At 36.8% G+C, this 24,021-nt stretch overlaps 1 protein-coding gene across 3 annotated transcripts in view; it reads left to right on the forward strand.

Moving 5' to 3' along the window:
* Positions 1 to 9,331: 9,331 nt before the first annotated feature.
* Positions 9,332 to 24,021, forward strand: part of runx3 (RUNX family transcription factor 3) — a 71,571-nt gene continuing 56,881 nt past the window's right edge. Inside the window, exons 1-2 of one of the 3 annotated variants that reach the window (XM_088602656.1) lie at positions 9,332 to 9,727; positions 9,955 to 10,077. In XM_088602656.1, the coding sequence (XP_088458782.1) occupies positions 10,020 to 10,077 (58 nt within the window). In that variant the 5' untranslated portion in view covers positions 9,332 to 9,727; positions 9,955 to 10,019. The remainder of the gene's footprint in view (positions 9,728 to 9,954; positions 10,078 to 24,021) is intronic. The other 2 variants (XM_088602655.1, XM_088602654.1) reach the window with 2 other exon arrangements.

Genomic DNA, 24,021 nt, shown 5'->3' on the forward strand with positions numbered 1-24,021 from the left:
TGAGAGGGACCAAATATAGGCAGAAGCGAACACTCATGAAGGAACTGATTTTGTCCCTAAATTATCCCCGGTTTTTACCCAGGCTGCTACAACAAAAGTGCAGTCATTTTTGCTAATGTCCTCTATTATTATTAATATTTTTAATCCTTCATTACAACACAAAAACAACAAAGAAATAAACAATATCACAGACGATGATGACCTGTCAGTAAAACATTATAGAGGGATTTAAAAAACAAAACAACAAAATGTCCGAAACAAAATGTGTTTGGAAACTTCTAATTGAAATTCCGTGAGTTTCATGAGTTGCAATATTTTCCGTCTTCAGCAGGAGACTGAGACACTCTCATTGCTCATTGTAAACATTACCAGGAACGTGGCATTCCAATGTTCTGGAGACCCGACTGATCGACCCCTTTGATCATCTGGTGCAACAACAGGAAACATTCGGAAAAACAAAAATATGATTCAGTGCAGCTTTAGGATTTAAGCCAGCCACTGTGTGACCACATTGATCCCTTGTTTTTCAACAAACACAACGAACTGAAGATGCAGGGCCAAGATGTGATTTTGTCTAATGTCCATATGCCCATACTGTATGTTGATCTGCATCTTAATTATTAGGGTGCATATTTTTTTCCAGAAAAAAGTTCTTAGATTTGAATAAATAAATAATGGACATGAATAATACATGAATAAATAATTAATTTGACACATGATACATTTAAGTTTTTGAGGTTTTTGTTTTGCCTTAATTAACTTACATAATGACACAGGGTTATACGAGATTAATAGCACCTAAACAAGAGGAGAAAATTCAGAGTTTTTTGTTTTGCAAATCAGAGCATGGTGCACAGTTATGAAATGTTATTTCTTTTTTATTTTTGCAAAATGCATTTTTACAATTCTATTTTTTGCTATGTCTTTCTTGACCTTAGTGTGAGTCAAGAAAATAAACTGAATATATTTATTTCTCAATAAGTTACCCATCTTTTACAAATTGTGTTTAAATTCAGGATATTATAACCAGTTATTACTATAAATAATTTCCCTTGAGATTGTATTAAAGAACAACTATTTTTTATTTGCAAAACTGTTATTCCTGATGGTCCCTTGTCCTTCTGGGTGTTTTAATGGAAAGTTCCTACACTATGATGTGTCTTTTCATTTCTATCTTTATTTGCAACTTTCAATTCTTAAACATTTGACTACCACCAAACATCTCCTGTCATCTATTTAGAATCAATAGGAACTTGAGGAGACTTTAGGAGGCACCTTCTGGGAAAATGATGAGGGGAAGGGAAAGAACAAAGCTCTCATATCCTTGGCTCAAGCCTTCACAACAGCAATAATCATCATTAAAACAGGGTCATGTAACTGAATCAACAAAACACTCAGTACTTTGTCTTTCTAAAACGTGACAATGGTGGATATAGGGTGCAAAAGATTACTCTTTGGCTCTTCAAATAAAAAAAAAAAGAATTTAATTTTTTAAAAGAATAGAATAGTAAATTTGTCATAGAACTGTACCTCTCCATTATAATTTCTACATTCCATAGTGTCTCTAAATCACCTCAGCAGTGCAACAGTCAGGCAATGATTACAAGCTATAAATAGACTCCTTTGGGCATGTGGAGGAATACTTTTCTTAATTGCAAGGTAACATCGAGCCACAGACCAGACAAATATATAAATATATATTCATGGCGATTGTCATACTTCTGTAACGTCCAAACTCAAGAATCCTCTACATTGTATTTCAAACCAGGACATTTCTGAGACGGACGTCTTCTAAAAGAATTTGCCCTCATTATTGCTATAATGCATAAGTTTCGAACTTAAATATGTAACTGTTTGCCACCTCTCAATAAAGGGATAAAAGTCAGCATAGAAATATTGGTATCTTCACACCTCATATTTTTCAAATGGGTTTTTAATTGTATTTTTAATCTTTCTACAGAGCTGCTCTCTCCTGTTGAAAGCCAAAACAGGCACATCTCTGCCACAAGTCTCTGACAGGGGGTTAGATCAGTTTCTTAACTTGTGTCTCAGACTTGCCCAAATGCTTTGTAACAGTGAGGCTGTAGTGCAGGGTGTAATGTAATGAAATATTGGGGGTTTTCTTACATTGGAAGAAGTGCTGCAATTCTCATACCACAACCTTATCTGAAGGACAGATAAGGTCTGCTCTTCATTGCAGGCACGACTTTAAATATATATTTTTTTAAAATATTGCCAGTGAAAACATGCTAGAAATAAATTATTCCAAAGGCCTTGATTCAGAAAGCTGAACTTCTATTCTCTATAAATGCCTCTATTCCCGATAAATTCCTCTTTTGGATAAGATTTTCAGGTCAGTTTGACTCTGACCTGAAAATCCTCTAAGAAAATCCTCTAAGCCTCTAAGCAGGTGCACATACCTGTATCTCCTTTAGGGGTGACTGCCCCTGTAATTACTGTGGGTCCAGACTAGTGCCTACTGTACCTCACATATTTACTAGTTTAAAATCACCTGATGACTATTCTTCAAATGTTATTATTGAATGTAATTAAAAATCAAATCATGAAGATAAGAAACACTCATCTCCCACACCAGAAGGTGCTTGGAAACACTCAGTGTGCTGTAAAGCAATCTGAGGCAATTGCTTTAAACCTGTGTGAGGTACAGTAGGCGCTAGTCTGGACCCACAGTAATTACAGGGGCAGTCACCCCTAAAGGAGATACAGGTATGTGCACCTGCTTAGAGGAGTCAAACTGCATGGATGCAATTTATCACTATTATTATTTGTGCAGATTGGGGATTCGAAATTATAAAAAAATAACCACTTAAGATAGTGATATGTAGTGTACTGTATGAACCAAGCCTACAGTAACTGTGTCTGAAACATTAGTGCTAGATTTTTACACAGATAAGTGCAGGGAAGTCTGCTTATCTTCAAAGAGGCTTTCTCACACAAATTCTTTTATTGCTCCTCTGCACTGCTTCCCTGATTGGATGCAGTCACTATTATTGTGCTCAGAGCACATATATATATATACTATATATATATACTGTAGTATATACTGTATATATTGTTTTGAAGTCTTACATGTCAATGGCTCTTGATAAAATATATATCTATACAGTATACAGTACACTATAATTTAAGTAGTATCCATCTGTATTTTTTTAAATTACAGATTAACTTGTAACCTTATTTTAGAATATAAGACTTTCTTTTCTTTAAAGGCAAGTTTTAAAACAAATTACAGATTTGTGCAACCTCCGTACCTAACACTTCAAAGATTATTTTACTATTAACATTCAAACCGTGCGACTTTTGCAGACTGTTTTTCTTTCCAGTAGGCTTGTGGTATAGGGGTGGTGTTGTGGAAACTCACCCTTTCACCATCGCTCAATTGATTTTTGTCTGCCACAAACTGTATGTTCATCAGAAACATTTTCTTTTCTTATCAATACGCCTCATTACCCCTTTTTGGAAACCCCTCACAATATTTTTTCTAACAGGACATTGTAACCCCCCCCACCCACAACAATCAAATTCAGATTTGGACTACAGTGTACCCCGTGAACACACGGGAGACATCACTATCAGCTCGCCGCTACCGTTTTCCACAAAGGTTCTGTTTTATTTCTTGAAACGAAGCAATTAGCCTTTGAGTATTGATAAGATTTCAGTTATTGGATGTCATCAAATAACATGTTTAAATAACACTTTAAGTTGAACTACACAACCATAGTTTCTTCTTCTCTGAAACTTTTCGTTGTCGCTTTCCTCTGATGAATTTGTGGAGAGCAAAGATGTGCCCTGTAACTGCTGATTTTCAGATTGGTACTTCAATCACTCACTATTACAAAGCCCGACCAGATCCTATTTTTATTCTCGTTTTGTCATTTAAAAGGTATTAATGTACTATTAAAAACTAATCTCTTGTATCATTACCATTCTGATAAAAATAAAGTTTGCATTAGGGTTGTTTTTTTGTAATATACAGAATGTCCTGTTTTTTAATATGTGACCTTCTGAGACAGTACCAGCCAAGAACAATTCATCGTCAAAGAACTTTGTCGATTATACGGTAAGGTTTAAATGCACTGAGCTGACAATATCTTTAATTACTATGTTCCTCAGACCAACATTATCCCGGAACATATGATGAAGCCTATTTGCATACTTTTGATGCAATGACTATTTCATTATGAAATCTTCTGCAATCACACAGTGCATTCCTTGTATATGGGTAACATATGGAGAAGCCATCAATTTTTAAACCACGAAATAAGACCCTTGCAGTTAAATGCACAACCACACTGAGTGTATTTAGCCTATAACGCCACACCCAAGGAGGAGTACTATTGTCGGTGATTAAGCCCAATGGTTTCTAAGTAAAATATAAGTTATATTAAACTTAAATACAGGGGCTTGATAAACATGAAATTCTCAAAAGAAAGACCGCAATGATCCTTTGACAATCTGCGTAGATATCTACTTAAAATGTTCTCAAAGAGGATCCAGCTATAACAGAAAACATCTGGTATTTTTACCCAAATAGAGTGTAATAATTCTTTGCATTTCTACAGTGCTTTTCATCTGAAAGGAATCAGTGTAATAATCCTTTGCTTCACATACAGTATAAGAGGGGACCCTCATTTTTAACCACTAAGATGCACCCCCACCTGGGTGACACACAGATGTCATTATGCTTGAGCTGCCCCAATGCACAGCAGAAGAGTGAGAACTCCTGTCAGTTGAATTAAGGCAGATTTTTATTGAGGCCAGATTGTACATACCCAGGGTAGAATGTCAGGATAGTCTTACAAACAGTTCCATGGGATCTTTAATGACAGAGTAGTCAAGATATTGGGTTCTGGGTATTGGCCACCATACTAGGGCATTGGTTTTTGGATATTCAGGTCTAGATGACACAGCACCTCCTACTGGTCCACTAACAGCTAACCTTATTTGCCTTGCAGCATAAATATAAAAGAATATTATTTTCAAGCACGGAAGACTTTTGATAAAGTGATATCTTTTACAGTCTTGATTTTAAAGAAACAACTGTTTTTTCTCCCTCAAACTGTATAAATAGTAACTGTCTACTTTAACTTTACTTTAGCTTCTCATTTAAAATCTACCTGCATTTATTGAATGGGTAGTCAGCTTTTTTAGTGTATTAAACTGTATAAGCGTGTTGCTCCTGCCTTTTCTAAATGAGAACACGTCTTTATTTAATATATACACAGTGCATGAGCTTTCCAAACAAAAAAAACTAAATGTATTGAAGGAACTTTCAAGCTTGATGATTACCCTAGAACCAATTTCACCTCACAGGGGACAATAACACAGATTAATATGTTTCAATTCTTACTGGCTATTATCAGTGGATCTCCATTATTGAATTGTTCCTTTAACAGCAGGCAATCCAAAACCTAAAATTATAATATGTAATTACATAGCAACGTATACGGTGTAGATTTTATCACTAAACTAGTGCGGTACAGTCTTTGCAACACTCCACCACATTCATATTGAAGCAATCATTGAAGTACAATGAGCTTTTAGACTATAAAATCCTTGCTCCTACAGTATGCACTCCAAGTAACTGCCAAAACCCTGCTGTGAAGCCATAATCGTACAATGAACCAGGTTCTTTTCCAATCACAATAATATTAAGAGTGCAGCAAATAATAGCTGGCAAAATTCTTACGTTCAAGTGCAGAGTGAAGAATCTACTCCCTGTGACACTGAACCCTAGAAAAGGGAAAGGAAATAGGTTTGGGAAATTTTCAGAACTGTTTCTCAAAGGCCTCTCATTACAGTTTGGTGCACACATTTATCTTTAGGCCTATTCAATCTAACTATATCACAAAGAACCTCAAAGACATATTCTGAGGTTGAAAGCAGACAGTGACCAAAATAGCAAAGTCCAATGTCTCATAGCATAAGCAAGATCCTTATTTGCCCAGATGACTCTTTTTGCCCCTTCCAAGACAGTTAAAATTGTCTAATGGCTAACCATATTTATACTGGGATTATACAACCACCAACTGCAGTTCCTGGCAGAGGGAGATCTTAATTATTCTCTGTTGCTGCAGTGTGGCTAACTCTGTTTTATAGGAACATGGTGACCTGCTATTCTTCTTGCTTGCCACTCAACCAAAAGAAGGCTCTCTCAATGCCGAGGCATTGCAGCAAGATGGCACAGCAATCTGTCAGCAAACAAGGGCTATTAACTGGGTCTGTGCTCCTATCAGTTTCCCATTATGAGAAGCACGGGTTCCTGGTGGGTTACAGTCAGTAGAACAACACGTTACACAGCGAGCCATGTGACTGGACAGGCAGTGGTTTGAGCCAGGAGTTCCCAGCCTTGGTTAGGGACATGCAGAACGACACACTGCTGCAGGGAGCAGAGGAGGAAGGAGGCTGAGGCTGATCTGTCGGGCTGTGTCACGCACAAACCCTCAAGGGAGCATGGGAAACCCTCAGCGCTCAGCACAGTTGTCATGAGTGTGGTGGCTAGTCAAATAGTTAAATCTGAAATAGGAACCTCCACCAATCATTGCCCTTGGAAAAAATGAAAAGTGAAATAAAACTTGAATGGTGCTTTACAGTTTACAGAGGAGGGTGGGGGGTGGGAGAGAGGGATAGACTGAAATGTTTAATTAATTTAAAAAGCGAAACAGCAACATAATAGAAACTGTAGAGATGTCTGAACTTTGACAGATCGACACTTTCTCATTCAGTAAAGGGCTATAAAGGACAATTCACCAAAAAGGACCGATTAAATACCCTAGAATTAGATCAAGTCCATTCATTCGCAGCTCATCTTAACATCAAATTCCAAATGTCATTTAGAAGTGTAAAAGTTTTAGTCTGCTATTCACAAAGGTCTGAAAGTTAAAACTTAAACAAAAAGGCTATGGTGCACATGTAATAGAAAAACAAATGGGTCATTCAATAACCATTTTTTAAAAGACACAAAATATGGCCTGTACTCCAGCAGGCTTTTGTATGTTAATTTAAGATATAAACAGCCCTACGCCTGAGAGACATGCTAAACTGAAAGTTTAATTAAAGTTGAATTGGTCCAGTTTACTCTCTACAGCCTCGAGCTGCTAGCAATTTAGAGATAGTTAGAAAACCTTCTGGATGCTGAGCCCTGAGGTCTAGAGTTTGGAACTCCTGGTAGAAATTAAAGTCTGGAAGATGGGAACTGTAATCAATTGCATTTCTACAGCACACTTAATTCCAATGGCTCCAGAATGATCCATTTCTTACACTGCTAAATGGGTATTTCTCACCTGAATGGGGGGAGATATCAACCATTGGTCTATTAATAAATCATTGTCCTAGATATATACAGTAGAGGCATAGATAAAACCCTGTTCCTAAAACAAGAACTGGTTCACTCACTCTATAGTATTGTAATGGCTGCACGCAGAAGCCAGGACTGGACTGTTCTGAAATACAAAAATATCCATTCTCTATAATCAGCAAATCACATAGAAGGAAATAATACTTGATGGAATATCAGTAAAGCGCAGGAAAAGAATCAGTGGTTCACAGCTCTACGTGAACTCCAAACTCAGTTAAAAAGAAAATTCTGTAAGGTTGATTTGAACAGAGCAGACTACAAGAGGCTTAAAGTATTCAAAATCCTCAAAGGTATGGGCTTAACAGTATAAACACAAACCAGAGGACACAAGTGGAAACTAAGGGGAATTGCACTTAAAAATGAGAACAGGAGGCACTTGTTTGCACAAAGGGATGTGGAAGCCAGCTACCCAGCCATGTGCTGAAGCGATTCACTGACATCTTTCAAAGAGGGGCTGGATGAGAACCTCCTTTGATCAATTAGCAATCAAAGAAACCAGATGGGCTGAGTTGCTACCCCTTTGTATTTCTCAACTATGAAACACAAAAATCAAGCATTTTCAGAGAGGGCTGTATCACTCTTCCTGCTGATGCTGTCTGCTGTGGGCTAGATGGGGTCTGGCAGTGTGAGAAAAACAGTGGGTGACTCTCAGAGTGTTTGAGAGGAAAGCCTGCATGATCTGCTTTCCTTCCATGCTGGTACAGAGTACAAAGTGGGATGAGGTCATTTACATCTGACAGTTCCAATTCGGGGTACTCGAGGAGAAAGAGTAACCAGAAATTCTAAATTAATATTGATCATTTATCATTTCTCTATTAAGTAACCTTCTGTCCTGCAACCTTGTAACAAAATGCCTTTGTTTGTATTCATGACGAGTGAGTCAGTATTGTCATTGTTCACGTCACACATTCTAAAAACTAAACCGTTGAGTAAGAAATGACACTGTATCTATATAAACGTCACATAACTAACATTTATATAGATACAGTAGCATACAGAAGCTAATTATATGAAATACACTCTTAGCTAGGGATCTCCAAGCCTGGTCCTAGAAAACTCCAATCCAGTGCATTTGATACTGTAGGTAGCCATTAAAGACCTGGAATGGTTTTATTAAGGCAGCTTGTCAAATTATAATACATGTGTAGCAAGAATATGATTGTCCTGATTATTGTATTGTATCTGATTATGAAATGACTTGCTTAATCAATAGACAATTAACAATAATTCTCACATTTTGAAACTGGTGATTTAGAGTGGCCAATAAAATAAGAACAGGGCTCCACAAACACAAATATGCTCCTGATACAATAATAAACAATAAGATACAATAATAACAGGAGACCTGAAAATGACCTTTCACTGGCTGACTTAAACAGATAAACCCTGGGCTGGTCTGACCTATACCTCAATGGTCACACCCGAAGGTCTTTTTTTTTCTTTAGAAAAAGTCTTTTCTGTGAAAAGTAAATGTGTTTACCCTCTTTAACAGCCTTGCGAATGAATGGAGCCTTTTTTAAAAGGGTTATCTAACAAGACACACTGAATAATGCTGACTTAGAAGTGCACCTTTCCCAACATGGATGGTTCTGTGGAATGGAAGCCATTTTTTCAGTGAGGGCTTTCAAGTCCCGCCTCCACTCACATATGGGATCAACTTTAAAAATAAAATAAAAAGAGAGAGCGTTTGTGTGTGAGTGAGAGAGAGAGAGAGAGGGGGAGAGAGAGAGAAACATCTATTGAATATGAGAGCTGGCACTGCTAACTCTAATGAGCTTAAGATTATGATACTATCAAGTGGTAACTGAGGGTGGAGAGTTGGTTTGCAGGACTAAACCACGAGTGCTTACAAATACAGATGCGCTTTGAGTCACACCCCTGAGTGAGGAGGCAATCATACACACAAAGCGGATTCCTGCTCTGGCTGCAAACTGAGACTGGTCTTCTTCTGTCGGACGGCTTATGCAAGTTGAATTATTTCTAGTTCTTCAAAATTTTTCACCACTTGAAAGTCCGGGTGACACAAGTAGGCCAGTGTTCCTAAAAGCCACCAAACCTGGGTAGCCAATCAAAAAGAGGAGTCAGGGGAAAAAAAAAAACAAAACAGATGCAGAGAGGAGGCCTGGTGACCTCACATGACATGTGACCCAGGTTCTTCCAGTCAGCGAGTGACTAGCTGGATACTTTTTGAGTCGTTTTTGCAGGGTTTTGAGTTAACACTCTTGACAGGCCTCACACACAACCACAGAACCACAAGCGTGGTGCAACCTACATTTTAGACGAGCACCTGAACCTCAACGGACAATTTTTTTAACAAGTTGCCACCAGACAACATCCCGGCCAAGTCTGGTAAGTCCAGCCTCAGTTACTTTTTTGGTGTGGGACGTCTCTCTTGCAGGCTTACACTGTGGCTACTCTCTCCTCTGCCTCTTTTTTATTTTTTGCTTCTGATGCTGCTAACATATGCTGCTCTTGGAGGCTTGTGGCTGATCATTCCTGTGGCAGTGCAAACCCAAATTCTTGGTCACAAACAGACTCTGAGTTTCCTCTGGGATTTTTCTTTGCCTTCTTTTCAGCACAACATTCTTCAACAGTGGCGCAAACCACAAAAGGTTCTAGCATCGGCGTGCTCAATAAAGCCATGGCGTCCAATAGCATATTCGACTCCTTCTCAAACTATTCGTCGGGATTCTTGCGTGGTAAGTTAAGAGTCCCAACTTTTTTTTTCCTCTTTGATGATGTGGTGCTCAGTGCGAAGCAAAAAGAAAAAGCTGTTGCCTCAATCTTGAGTACATCAAATTGTAAACCATTCTAGTAGTCTTGTTTGCACTTTGTCAACTCAGTGCCTCCCTGAATTAGCAGCAAAAGTGAGAATAGCTCAATACAGAACCACTGTCAGCAAGCTGTGAGAATAACACATTTAAAAGTGAGACTTTGCCTGATGTCTTAGCTAGACATCATCAGATCCAGGACAGTGGCAAAGGAGGAAAGTATTCTAAATTAAAATCTTTATTTCATCCTTATCAGTCAAATAAAGGAGTTTGCTTTCTGCATGTTTGATATAGCACTCACACTACAGAGTCACATTTACCACAACATTAATCTCTTGAATCACTTATTTCCAGTTAACAGCTGTACAATGTGAGGGAGTGTTGGGACTGTTGTAAGTGTCTCTGTGTTAAACCAAATGCACAAAAAAAAAGAGATCACAGCCTTCAACTCATTTTTGTCAAGTTGCGGAAAGTTGGGAGGCAGTTATAACAAACACGGCCTGTACAAAGAAAGGTTTCTCAGAACCATCTTATATGGCAGTGTGCCTTTCCCCTGGTTTCCATAGCAACACAAAACTTACTTTCCTGAAATTCAAATGACTCTGCAGGAGAGTTGAAAATATCCAGGACTAGACTGAAATTTTAAATATTTTTAACTGTAAATGCGCGCTTTTGGTGATGAGTAGAGCACTGTTTTCCGTAAATATGTTCCAATTTTACTAAATCAGTCAGCATGGCTCAGAAGAGCTGGAGGATAAATGTGGAATTTCACAGCTGATCTGAAACAAGCATTAAAAGAACCTTATGAGAAGTGGAACTCCAGTTAATGGTTTCTAGCAGTCCCTGCAGTATGTAATACAACGTAACTTGTCACTTGTCAAGGAGCTCATGGATGAGCTGAGAGAAACTGCCACCTATGCTGAAACATAAGGTTTTACAGTGTGTTCTGAAAGTTATCTGACAGGCTTGTATGTGTGAGAGAGAGTGTGAAATAATGGCCGGATACAGTATATTGCATGTTGTTCCAGCATCTTTTACTGCTAAAAGTCATGTTTTGGATATTTAAGCATTTCAATAATTAAGTGAAAAAGATTTATTTCTAGGAACATAAAGTAAAATGTTACTATACATATAGTGGAAAATGCAGACTGAGAACTGGAGAAACAACATTCAAGTAGCTTTCAAAACGTTTTGCAACTTCAAAACATTTGCACTCTTCTAAATGTGGTCTTAGCTCTAAGTTAATTAAAGGCAGCTCTTGAGAAACAGCATTACATCAAAATTGTTTGCAGAATACTTTTCAAACGCTTGGAGTTCTTTCTGTCATCCACATGAGAGCCTTTTAGTGGATTACCAGTAACATGGCTTTAAGACCCATATGGGAATATAATACAAAAAAGTTTAGAATTTATTTATTATAAGTACAGGCCTTTCATCCCATTTCAAGCATTCTTTTTTACAGATCTTGCTTTGTTTCTGTGCGTACCAGCCTGACGTCACTCTCTGTGCTGACACAAAATTAAAATACATTTGATCTTGATAAGAGCAAGAATTTACCCCCAATAAACAGCACTGAAAATATAGTCACAAAGGGGCCACAGTCAGGTTAGCGAGATAAATTAGCTGCAAGTAACACTGAAAGTTCTATGAAAGGTTGAATTAAGTTAATTGTAGATTCAGTATGGACATTCTTTAATTCTTAAATGGTTAAACTTCCTTTACGAAAAAAGAAAAAATGCACAATTAAGGTAATGGAAAATATGGATATATATCGTTATTAAATGTTAAAAAACTTGAGAGGATTTGCAATTCACTAGCATGTTATGTTAAGCCATGGTACGTCAAATACAACATGCATTTCAAATGCAACCAAACGTTAGCGGAATTAAAAAAAACAAGACTTAACTGATGCTGCTGGTTAGTTTCTACATTATTTCATTTACAGGCTGCCTCTTTAAGGCAAAAGAACCTAATTGATCATTTAGCCACACTTGAAGACAAATTACACTACTTGTACGATCGAGGCAAGTAGTTTGTAGTATTCACAAAAAAGTGAAGAGGCACTGGGAATGTTATAAGACTAAAATCTGGATTTCTTTAGACTGCACAGATTTCTATCACTGAAAATACCAAAAAGAAAACAGCCACAAATGATCAAAAAGCTGTTACGCTAGCACTAGCTCTGGATGTTAGTAATAGGAAGGTCTGAGCTACTTTTTCATTGAAAACGGGCTTCTTGTGAACAAATCTTTCCTTTTAGAGGTCTTTGTGGAGTCATAATACGAATAATATTTCTCCAATGTCTTTCACTGATTGATTAAGAACATGTAGTAACAATCAGGATGATGTGTTTCACTGAAGCAGCATGGTTTCTGCATGTTTTTTTAGATCTGGGATATGAGAAAATGAATACTGTGTTTAGGAGGTACTGTAGGCTGCCATATTACATTCAAATAGTCATGTTATTATTTTAAGGTTTCTTCATACTGTGTTTTGTTGGCACGTGTGAAATCTTAGAATTGTTTCAGCAAGACATATTTTCAAAATTACAGACACATTGATTCCAATCAAGAGTTTTAGAGCTGTCACACCACACTCTGTATGTCCTGCGCCCTTGATCTGGATGAAGCGGTCACAAAATGGAGGGATGGATTTTAGGACGGCTTTTCCTAGATTAGTTATGTAAACCTGTTTGAATTTCTTCAAGAACTGAAAGTACAAAATGTCATTATTGGTAACAATATATCCAGTTTAGTATCGGTCCTAAAATGTTAGGGCTACTACAAGTAAGATTTTAAGAATGTATTAAAAGAATTAAAAATCATAGAACATTTTTTACAAAAATCCTGTTTATGTATAGACTCAAAACTGTAAAAGGACATCACAAATTTGTAAAACAATGATGGTTGCATTTTTCCCATAGTTCTTCCCTCAGTCTGATTATTCTTCTTGGTGAAGTGCCAGGCGGATGATTTTGAATGACTGTCACGAACAGACAGATGGATAGTCAAAGTGCTGGAGGCATCAGTGGGATCTCAGGGTATCTGAGATTCACAAACCTGATAGCGGTTCACTGTTCCAACTTCCAGTAGATAAATCCAGTAGATCCATAGTTGAAAAGAGCAGAGGAAGGCCCTTAATCATATGTAAAAGACAAAACCTTTCTTTCCTTTTCATTCAATTTTTTGCACACCACATTAACCTCCTCTGAAACCAAGATAGGTAGATAGATTCCTAGGATATCGTGACTGCAAAGAACAATAAGCTTTCATAGTCAATCCGGGATTTAGCATGTTAGAAAGGGACTGCAGAATGTGTAAGAGGTTTGCAAAAAGGAAACATGATTCAACTTTTTTTTGTGAGCTATGACTGATCGATGGAAATACTCTTGACACCTCTGAAATTACTCTAATGTCAACATCCAACGTCCAGTGCTCTCTCATATTTTCCTATCAGTTCCAGTAGAACAAAGATGATAGCATCCAAAGTCCTAAACTTTGAAAGTTGTCGTTTAACAAACATTGTGAAAATATTGTGCCAATGGAAATCTGCTGTATGATATGCTCTGTATTGTTAATGTGAAACAACTTGCAGTATGCTGAACGATGTGTTTGGCTAGTTGCTGGATCTTAACATGGTGAATCCATTAGGCGTTGGATTTAAACAGTCAATTTCTGGGTTGTTTTCCAAAACTGAAGTTCCCCTTTCTTGTGAAATTTCAGACAGTTTCAGTTATTACCTTACCTAACTTAGGATGAGGTTGGGTGGGTGCAAACATGTTCATTTATCTCTGACCGCGCTGCACTAACGGAACTTTCATTCATTACTGTTTTTTTTTTAAGTGTTAAACGCAGATATTTTGTAGTTTTATCTAAATATACAGGAATCCTATTTTGAAATACTTAAACACAGACAATCCAGCATCTAAACTGTCTTTTTTTGGCACCAATACAGTGGTACATCCCAAAAGTTTGATTAGAGACCAACCCACTAAATATTTACCTCCTTTTCAATGTTACAAAAGCATCTCCCCTGCACTGAAACTGAACAACAAACAGCATTGAATGCATTAATACTGTTTTAACTAAATTTCTCAAGAACGTCCTTTTCAGCTAAATTATAAAAATCCCAGCCTATAGATACAGTACGTACAGTAATATACTATATATCTATACACATTTTTCAAAAACATGATGAACATGATAACTATTAACAAAAAGAAACAAACAAAATGATACTTTCGGTACAAATGAAAGCTCAGTTCTAATTTAGAAACTTAGTGCCCTCAAGTTTGGCTGCGAATCTCTTAGATTTTTCCCAGCAACTGATTAGCTCGTATGAAAAGACCAGTTCCTTCACATTCTTACCAGTTGTGAGATTATTTGCAGGTATTGCCTTATTTTATGACCCACTTAATGTCTGCACTTAATATTGTTTTAACATATGTAATATAATACTTTATTATATTGGAAAGATCTATAGAATATTTTCCAATTATCTCTATAACATACAAAATATACAACAATAAGAAAAATATTTCATTTATAAAGCGCCTTTCCAAACCCAAGAACACAGACAATGTATAACAATTGTTTATGACCAAATATCTCTATAATATCTTTCTAATTAATTTTGGTAAAAACCAATTTATCTAAATATTATTCTAAATTATTCATTTATTATCTAATTAATATTTTATAATAGTTCCAATAATATTATAAATACATCAAAATCAACATTGATTTTGCAGTCTGATTCACCAATCTTAAGTGTTATTTGTAGTTAGCATTTGATAAACTGTGGATGGGATATACAGTATATGTCATGACAATCACAGAGAAGTGAGATCTTATTTTAAAACTGACCCACAACAAGCTGAGTCTCCTTACACTGCAATGGACTTTGTTTTCACCTGCACTACGCGAGTGATGTCTTATTGAATAAAGACGTTGCTTAATGGATTCAACCAGGGATCCTTCCACATGTCCTAGGGAATGAAAGAAAAACTAAGGAAGAGGATAGCAAGAATGGAGTGAGTTTGTTGTAAACGTACATGAACATCACCCCGTCTTGAATTTCTTAGGGTAAAACAATAGTTCGTTTTTTTACCAAATGCGTTGTACTTCAGAAAACTGGAGATGAACCAACCACCTAAAAATAGTCCAGCAAAGAAACCAGAACGATCGTGACCTCACTTGCTTTTCAGGTGTTTAAAGCCTCTTATATAACTGTGGCTTAACTGGGCCATTTCTATTACAGTGGGTGTGTCACAGACACTGATTCTAAACTCAGCTTTGTCAAATCTGTCAGGCTTTTGAATATTATTCAAGCTTATCTGAACTCATCCATTCTCACAACTCTTAAAGGATTTCAATTTACTATATTCAATGGCCTTATAAAACTTCACAAACATAATGCACACAAAAAATGTGAACCATATGATGTGAATCTAATAAAGAAAAAATGCAGAACTGGCATCAGACAGATGTGTAGATAAGAACACTCAGGTTTTAATCTGCAATGAAAAAAGTTTGACATAAACAGAAATGTCAGCAAAATTTATAGTAGCCTAGAGCTCAGGATTGCTTCACCACGAATTCAATGTTCAATGTGGAAAATATATTTGAATGGTAACTTCCAAGGAAAAATTGATGTGGACATTAAACGTATTAAGCTAATTGGATAATTAAATGGAAACGCTTACTTAATATGATTTTTGTCAATACAAATCTGGAATCTATCTGACTCCAGTATTCCAATGAAGAAAGAAAAGAGCTGTTCATTTTTTTTAAACGTTATCACATCTGGCCATTAGATAATCTATTACAAAACACACAGGGCACATTGCTGTGGGGATCTTCGGAACCAGAAAAAAGGAACAATTTTCTTGCTAGAAACTTATGGGAAGCCACAAGATTTTAGATCTGTCAAGACTTTAAGTTAGTCATCTGAATTTTCCAGTTCTTCATTTCTTCCTTGCTAGGCATATCAGATATTTGCACTGTACATAAATTTCTAATTCTTTTATTTCCTGACTTGATTGCTATTTGCTGTCCAGTCTTACCATTGCACAGCTGCTTAACGCTTACTGAATACGCTTTTTCTTTTATTTCAAGCTTCATGGTGCACCACTGTTCTGTCAGAGAGGATGATCGTGCTGGAAATGTTCCTTAGCAATACCAGGGTAACCAGGAAGGGTGCTAGAGGATTTCAATGCATCCACAAAGAGTCCAGCATGCTTTTTAGTTCTTCGCAAAGCCTTGACTTTTAAAACCATGCATATAAAATCAGTCAATTAAGCAAATACTGTACATCTTGAGGACTGGATTTGGCCATCTTTGACCTGGAGGTGCTGTGAATGATTACAGATTGGCTGGCCATCCTGGTGTTAAATCTTAAATCTTAAATGAAACGAATGCATGATAAATTGTCTGTTCCCTCCACCTCAGCACTCTTAGACAATGGTGGAATTACAGATAATTGGGAAAAACATGAAAACATTAGGACAACGGATTTCCAAGACCAGATTTGGTAACTAGTGACGTAAAGAGGCAGGACAATAAGCATGGAAAGAAATGTGTAGGCAAGCAAACACTGGTGACAAGAATCACTCTCCTCTTAGAGACTAGCTATCTCACACAGCATAACAAAATCATGCTTAAATAAAAAAAAATCATTTTAGTTTAACAGCAACAATGTCTCCTGAGAAAAGAAACCCCTGAGATTATTGTGACTACTGTTCTACGGAGTGTGGTAAATGCTATCTGTCACTACCTGCTTTAGCACTATTTTTAGCCTGATCTAGGCAGAATCATGCTGCCTGTTAAGTAGGAGCTGCACTCCTGAAGGCAAGGCACAGCTGAGGAAGCATGCGTAAGCCATTTGTGAGACAGCCCCACACACATGCAACAAAAGTATTTTTCATAGTAACATAACCTGATAAAAACTTTGCATCAAAGGAAAAGAAAATGGACAGCTTATATGAGGGAAAATGTTCCTTCCTATGTAATGTATGTTAGTATTTATTTGAAATAAAAATCATGTCTCGTTGTGTTTTCTAAATCTGAAATTTTAAGAACTCTCCACTGCAATCATGCACAAAGATCAGTACTTCATTCTACTCATTAAAGCAGTCTTTAAAAGATGTTGTGCAGTGTACTAAGCAAGCAAATGAAGATGACAGATACTGTATACAAAATTACACTTAGATTAAGAGAGAGCAATTTCCATGAAGGGGCCACATTCTATACAAATAACTTCCAAGCAATTTGTTAACAGCAACAATGTGGTTTGGGTGGAGAGTTTCAGAGAATTAATGACAGGTGGGGGCTCCATTCTAACTGAACTGCTTTGAAGCTCCTGTGTCAATAGTGTTTTAGTTATTGTTATCTTTGTTTATTTGAAAAGGGTGTTTTACTAGTGAAAGACCAGAAGAAGCACTTTCTTTAGTCAGATTTCTGCCATTTCTGTTGAGATCCGAGAATATAATGACCTGTAACAACAAACTCAAAGCCTATGAACCAGGAAGAACTGGCAAGATTTAAGGTTAGATGTTTTAGTCACCACAGAAAGCAAATTCATCACAGACACCTACTTGTTCACATTTAATTCATTAAAGCCTTTTTTCTGAATTGCCAGTCAAAAACCAAAAGTCATACAATAAGTATTTTGTTAAAATTTATAAAGCTTTATGTTGGCAGCCCCAGCAGATCTGTTATTGATTCTCTTTTCAAATGCATGCATTTAAGAACAAAGCTATTTTTCGCTTTTTACCTCTTCGAAAGCAAGAACTGGAATTATCTGGGCATGCTAATTAATTTCTAAATACAAAAATGTCAAAGAGGGCTGGAATCAGCTGTCACTGTCAGTAATAAACTACTGTATCTATGTGTCTGAGGGTGATCATTAGGTGGTTTATTAGGTGGTTAAATTGCTTCAAGTGGGCAACAGATTAGTTCCATAAGGAAGATAAGGAGGTGCATTAATACCAGGCCTTGAAGGATAACAGTTGACATTCATTTTGTGGCCAAAAGAGGTAGAATGTTTTTTCATTTCTTTACGGGTAGCATCAACTACAGAAAACAATATGCAATTGTGGAACTTAAAATGTCCACCAGGTATTATATTCAATGTTTTAGAAATCCATTGTAGAACCTGGTGAAAAGTGTATCCTGTATTTGACATCCTAGGTGTGTTATTTTTACCTTAAAATAAGCAATAAAGTAATTACGTTATTAATAAAGTATATATATATAGTGTTTTTTCCTTATGACCCCAAAACATGTGTGGGAGTTAATTTGGTATGAAAAAGGCTGTGACCCAGCCCAACCCCCACCCTTATAAATTGAAAAACATCACAACAGTCATGTTTGCTGACACACCCAACTTAGCGGTGAGGTAGCTATTACAGGTTTAGATTAAATCATTTAAGAAAATGTCCCTTGTTTCAGTGATCTCAGTCTGTAGTGTATTTTGCATTAATAAAAAAAACTATTAAAAATAATTACCAATGCTGTACTGCATTAATATTAATCATTTTTAATAACTTCTGTTGATGTTATCTAATGCAAAAATATGCTTAAAATACAGCAAACCACCACATAAATTGAAGCAATTTTCAGGGTTTATTTTTGCGTAACCATAGTGGAATCGGTTTAATGTATTGCTTCTCGGAGAACACATATTAAATTATTGTTAAATATTTGTGTAAGAGTGTATAAATATAAACTCCACTGAAATAGTACAACTGGATTGAAAGGCTTGTAATCTTGCAAATAATGTTAAATGGCATGCAAAATCGGTGTCCAACTCTGACATATCCAGTGCAGTTACTGTACAGATCTGCCAATAAATCATCTGAACATGAAACACTGTGCTGCACCTATTTAAGAGGGATTCAAGTAAGACTGGAAAAAAGGATCTTTAACTGGATGCTTAGCATGACTCACAACAGAAAAGAGATGAAACCTCTAATGGTATAGCTCTCTCTCTCTACTACACTAATTGAAAATAACTGGTAATGAGTGTCTCTTTCTACTAAGGTTTACGTTAGAATTGCAATCAAAAGGGAAATGGTAACTGAAAGCTTATTATTATACAGAACATCCCCTGCTGTAATGTCACTCAGCTCTTCAATCCAAAGATCGAAGAAGAAACCTCTCTTTCAAGATGGAAGCCCTTGGTCCCTAAATCATATCTGCAATGCAGAAATAAAGGTGAAATTTCGTACTGCAGAGCCTGGTATATTAATATGATCTTCACTTGAAAAAAATAGCAGTTGAATTACTTTTTTTATTTTTTTAATTTGACAGGTATGTGCCTTTACAGTATTTAAAATAGAAATGTTGTTTAAGGACGGTGTCTTTTATTCGTTACACTATCATATTTTCTTTTATTTCAATACAGTCATACATGATACCCTTGCATCTTGTTTAGAACAGTTTTAGCATCTTGTAAAATAGTATGCTTCCTTCAAAAGTTCAGACTTGACATTTTGTATTGCAATGAAAGGTTTGCCTATGGCTTGTTCCGTTTGTGTAATTCATTCTCCAAAATTGGCAATAAGCAGATTTGATCTCTCAGATGAATTTGTACTCTTTCACAATAATTTTGTGCTGGTTAGCATCAAAATGGACTCAAAAAATCATAAAGAGCAACAATGCAGCTACAGACAACTTAGAAGCATTCATTATCTTGTCAAGCTTAACCTGCACATCTAGCTCCTCAAAAAAATAATCACTAGGCAGCACTAAAACTGGGTTTTCAGTTATTTAGTTTCAGTTTCTGTATTCGGCTTTTTTCCTTGCAGTGCTACAGTTTATTTCCTCAGTTTCCAATTTACTTGAACGCCCAGGGGATATCTAAAGATATCTTTGGGTATCTGAAGAGGCTTCCCTTTCAGGACCTTCAGTTCAATATCTAGTCACAAACAAGAAAAATAAATCACATGTACTCTGATCAGGTTGCGAGCACAATTTAAAGAATTTGTAAAGAATGTGTAAAAGTAAAAGTTGCACAACAGCATCATTTTTGGTCATGCACATTAAACAGAGGTATGTCATATGTAAATGGGCTGAAACTGTTAATCCCTTTGCCATATAATCTTAGAAAACAAGAGAAATGGAAAACTAATACTGACAACAGCATTTGTAGCTCAAGTCTGTTAAAATGCATTAGTGTTTCATTAAACAGCAAAAAGGAAATTGAAAATGAATGGTATCCTAGTACATTTTGAGTAGGTTCTCCTGGCTACAGGAGAATTAAAATACAACCTGTCCTGAAAAGAGTAAAAAACAAAAAGGCCAATGAGACCACTATCCATTTCCACAGCCTCAGCATGGTCTGGACTAAACACAAGTGCAACAGACAGGAAGCACAGTGACTCATTACTGACCTATAATCTCTGATGCAGTCAGGCAAAACAGACTATAAAATATGCAAAGCCCTACCATGCAAAAGCTAAATGACCTCTTTGCAGAGGAGATGTTATTGTCAAAATATGCTTTCAGGCAACTACGTCTATTTAGGTCCATTTAATAGGATTCACAGCTGGCTCATGACCTGGTGTGGACTAGCCCTATCTGTGTGACTGGACAGCACTGGCTGCTCCTTCCAGTTCTCCTGTTTCCCGGCAGACAACAGAACAGCAGTCTCTCACGGGCTGAAGGAGAAGCATTTTTTTCTTCACTGTCTGGTCTGAGGTCTTCAGTCTGGCTTTGAGGCCTGCCTGTAGTTGAACAGCTGAGTCTGCCAGACAGACATCCTCAGCACAGCCACATGCTGCCTTTCAAGGAACTTCTCCCGTGATACTCGCTGAATTGACATTAACTCTGCGCACACATTAATAATGCCAATGATATTAATAATAGCCATACATCTGTCAGATTCATGACTGTGTTGCACAATATATACCGTTTCCTACAAGGGCTTTCTCTGTTCACCATTAAAATTAATGGCTTGTAAACTTTTCAGTAAACAATAGTTACCATGTACAAGGCACTGCACAAGAATAAGTAAATACTGTATAGAAAAATTAGCAAGCTCTGAAAGTTGGACTATACAACTCTGGAATTAATAAATTCTGGACTGCTTAATTATTAAAGACTTATGGTCAGATGGATGAAACCTGTCTGTCCTGTTACTCTGTATTGCATACTCTTTTTTTAACAAGATTAAAACATGCACAGGAAGGACAGCCTGCGAACAAGATCACTAGTTTAAAAATGAAAAATGTGCTATATACTGTAGCACCTACAGCTAAAACAATCACATAGGGTGCATGCGTGCTGTGAAAATGGCATGTCTATTGTCCAATAGAAAAGACAGAGGGTTTTTATAGTTGAAACTGAACGTACATTCAAGCAAAAGAAAGCAAGCTGTGGTGCAGAAGTGAGGAAAAGTACAGGAGAGGTATAACAGAGCTACAAAGCTACCAATATGAGTACCCTCAGCTGCAGAAAAAATCACTGAATCATTGTCACTCTCACCACTACCCTTCCTTTTGTTTTTGTTGTTTTAAAATAAGTGAACCAAAAGTGATTTCTGGGCAAAAACCACAATGTCTTTTTTTTTCAAATTCGATATCTACCGCCGAGGCTCAATAGGTTTTCGTTATCTTTGCACAATCACTGATGAAGACGGGGACTGAAGGGCACCAAAGGGCAGTCTTGCTGCCGTACTATAGCAAGAAAACAACAAAAACATCCTCGCAATCAGAATGATGACACGACAAAGCCATTTGAAGGATTGATTAGTTTAATCTAAACACACCATTCACCACTTCAATTCCTTTCAGATGCACATACTGCTTGCTGTGCCTAAAGCAGAGGAGACTGTGAAGCCAAATGCAATAATCAGAGGCTGGGATGAATTAAGGAGCTCCATTTGAGTCATGCCCTTAATTAATCAGCCTCTTTTCCCTTAAATGTTATGCTCGTGCATTGCATTTGAGATAACACCCAGTTGTGTTAGTAAAGCAGCTAGAGTCTTCCACATGTCTTTAATTTCCTTTTCCCACCTCATTGATTTAGATACTGAGTCAACAAATCTGGGATTTGAAAAGGAGGAGAGTTTCTTTCTTTGCTTTTTTTTTTTAAAAAGACGTGTTTTCTAACATGTTCTTCTAATGGATTGCATGCGTTAGAACTCCAAGGGCAAGGGACACCAGCAGGGAAGCAACTCGCGTGTTTTGTTTGTTAAAACTGAAACCACCAATAAAAGGCTTGCCTGGGTATATCAATTCAGTGACTGCACAGCCCTGAGAAAATGAAGATCAAAGACAAGACACTCATTTCTGCAACCGGTTTTGAATCAGTCTTTAATTTAAAAAATCTCTAAACATTAATCTTGAAACGTGACTGTTTCTTTTTTTCATTTTTCTCAGGAAAAACCTACAGATCCTCTTAAAAGGGGTGATACTGGGTAAAACTCTTTTTTTTTTTTCAAACGCTTTGCAGGAGCGTTTGTTATAACAAAACCTTTTAATTTAGAAATACTTGTGGTATCCCATAATAGCAATCAACACAGGACCTTAAAGGTTCTGACCACTCCAAGAACAGTCCAAAAATGACTTTTATTCAATTGATAATCTCACATTTAGTGTTAGATGGGCTCCCGCACTCCTGTATTTTCTTGAAAATGTGTTTCATTTTGTTTCCAAATAATTACCTTTTCATTATTGCATGGCATCACTAGATCACAACATGATTTTAGCATATTGTTTTTCATAGGTTTTTTTACTTTCTTCCACTCATTACTTAACTACAGTTTGACCCTTGTTAAAACCATCCAGTCATTCTGTGACTACTGGTCTCTAGGATTTACAATCACCACTTATAAATGAATGTGAAATGATTGCAAATTTATTTTTAACAAAGAAATTCTTGGGTGCATGTACTAGCTTTTGAAAAGACAAATGAAAACTGGCTCAGGTCTAACTCATAATATCCCAGAAACATTTTAACTAAGACTTTAAACCTTCCTTTTTATGTCTTTATCCAACAGTTCAATAGTTAAATATTCACTGACACTTCTTTACACACAATAGTGTTGCTGTGTTAACATTCAGACAGATACATAGAATATTAGCCACCAAACTACAAAAAAAAAACAATGCAATGTCCTATTCCATGGAAACCTGCAACATTTTAAAAAGACGTTGTGAAAACTCTGGTAAAAGGTCACGTGATTCCTTAACACCTGCTCTGGTTAGAACTTCCCCACTATCAATGGGAAGCAGTGGGTTTCTCAAATGAAGACACAAATCACAAGATCGTCGCCAGCTTTCAAAATGATTCAGAGTAAAACTATATTAAATAACGTTCTGGAAACGTAACTATGACAGCAGCTTTCATAGCGGGTGCTGATTTTCTGTCTACTTAGAGCAACAGGAGTATTACATCACTATAAACCAGTATAGAGGAATAAAAGATTTCTGTGAAATTCTACATTCAGTGGAAAGGGCAAAATATGATTATATAAACTTGGGGACTTCAATACCTCAACTTTAAATGGAAAACTCCTCACAAATCCAACGTTACTGCAGGACCCCCATCAGATATGGTTTCCATTGTCACCCTCAAGATTCGGCTGAGCCAGCTCTGACTGTTCAATGCTCCCCATATCTTCAGTGGTGCAATAACTTGCTTTAAGTAAATGACAAATCCAATACACTACACACTGCAGTGACACGGCTCGACTTGGAAGGGCTCTTCCACACACTGCAGGGAGGCTAAATCAGAAACAGCATCTGAAATCTCCAACATGCAGTCAGAGCTTCGTTCTCATTCTGGCTTGTGGTAGTCCAGCTGTTCCTAGATCAGCTCAATTAGATTGATATCCCAGGAATCTACCTTTCATTTTTTGGATGGGGTG

This window comes from Lepisosteus platostomus, chromosome 13 (genome assembly GCF_059453375.1).
Source record: "Lepisosteus platostomus isolate fLepPlt1 chromosome 13, fLepPlt1.hap1, whole genome shotgun sequence".
Taxonomy (NCBI): Eukaryota; Metazoa; Chordata; class Actinopteri; order Semionotiformes; family Lepisosteidae; genus Lepisosteus; species Lepisosteus platostomus.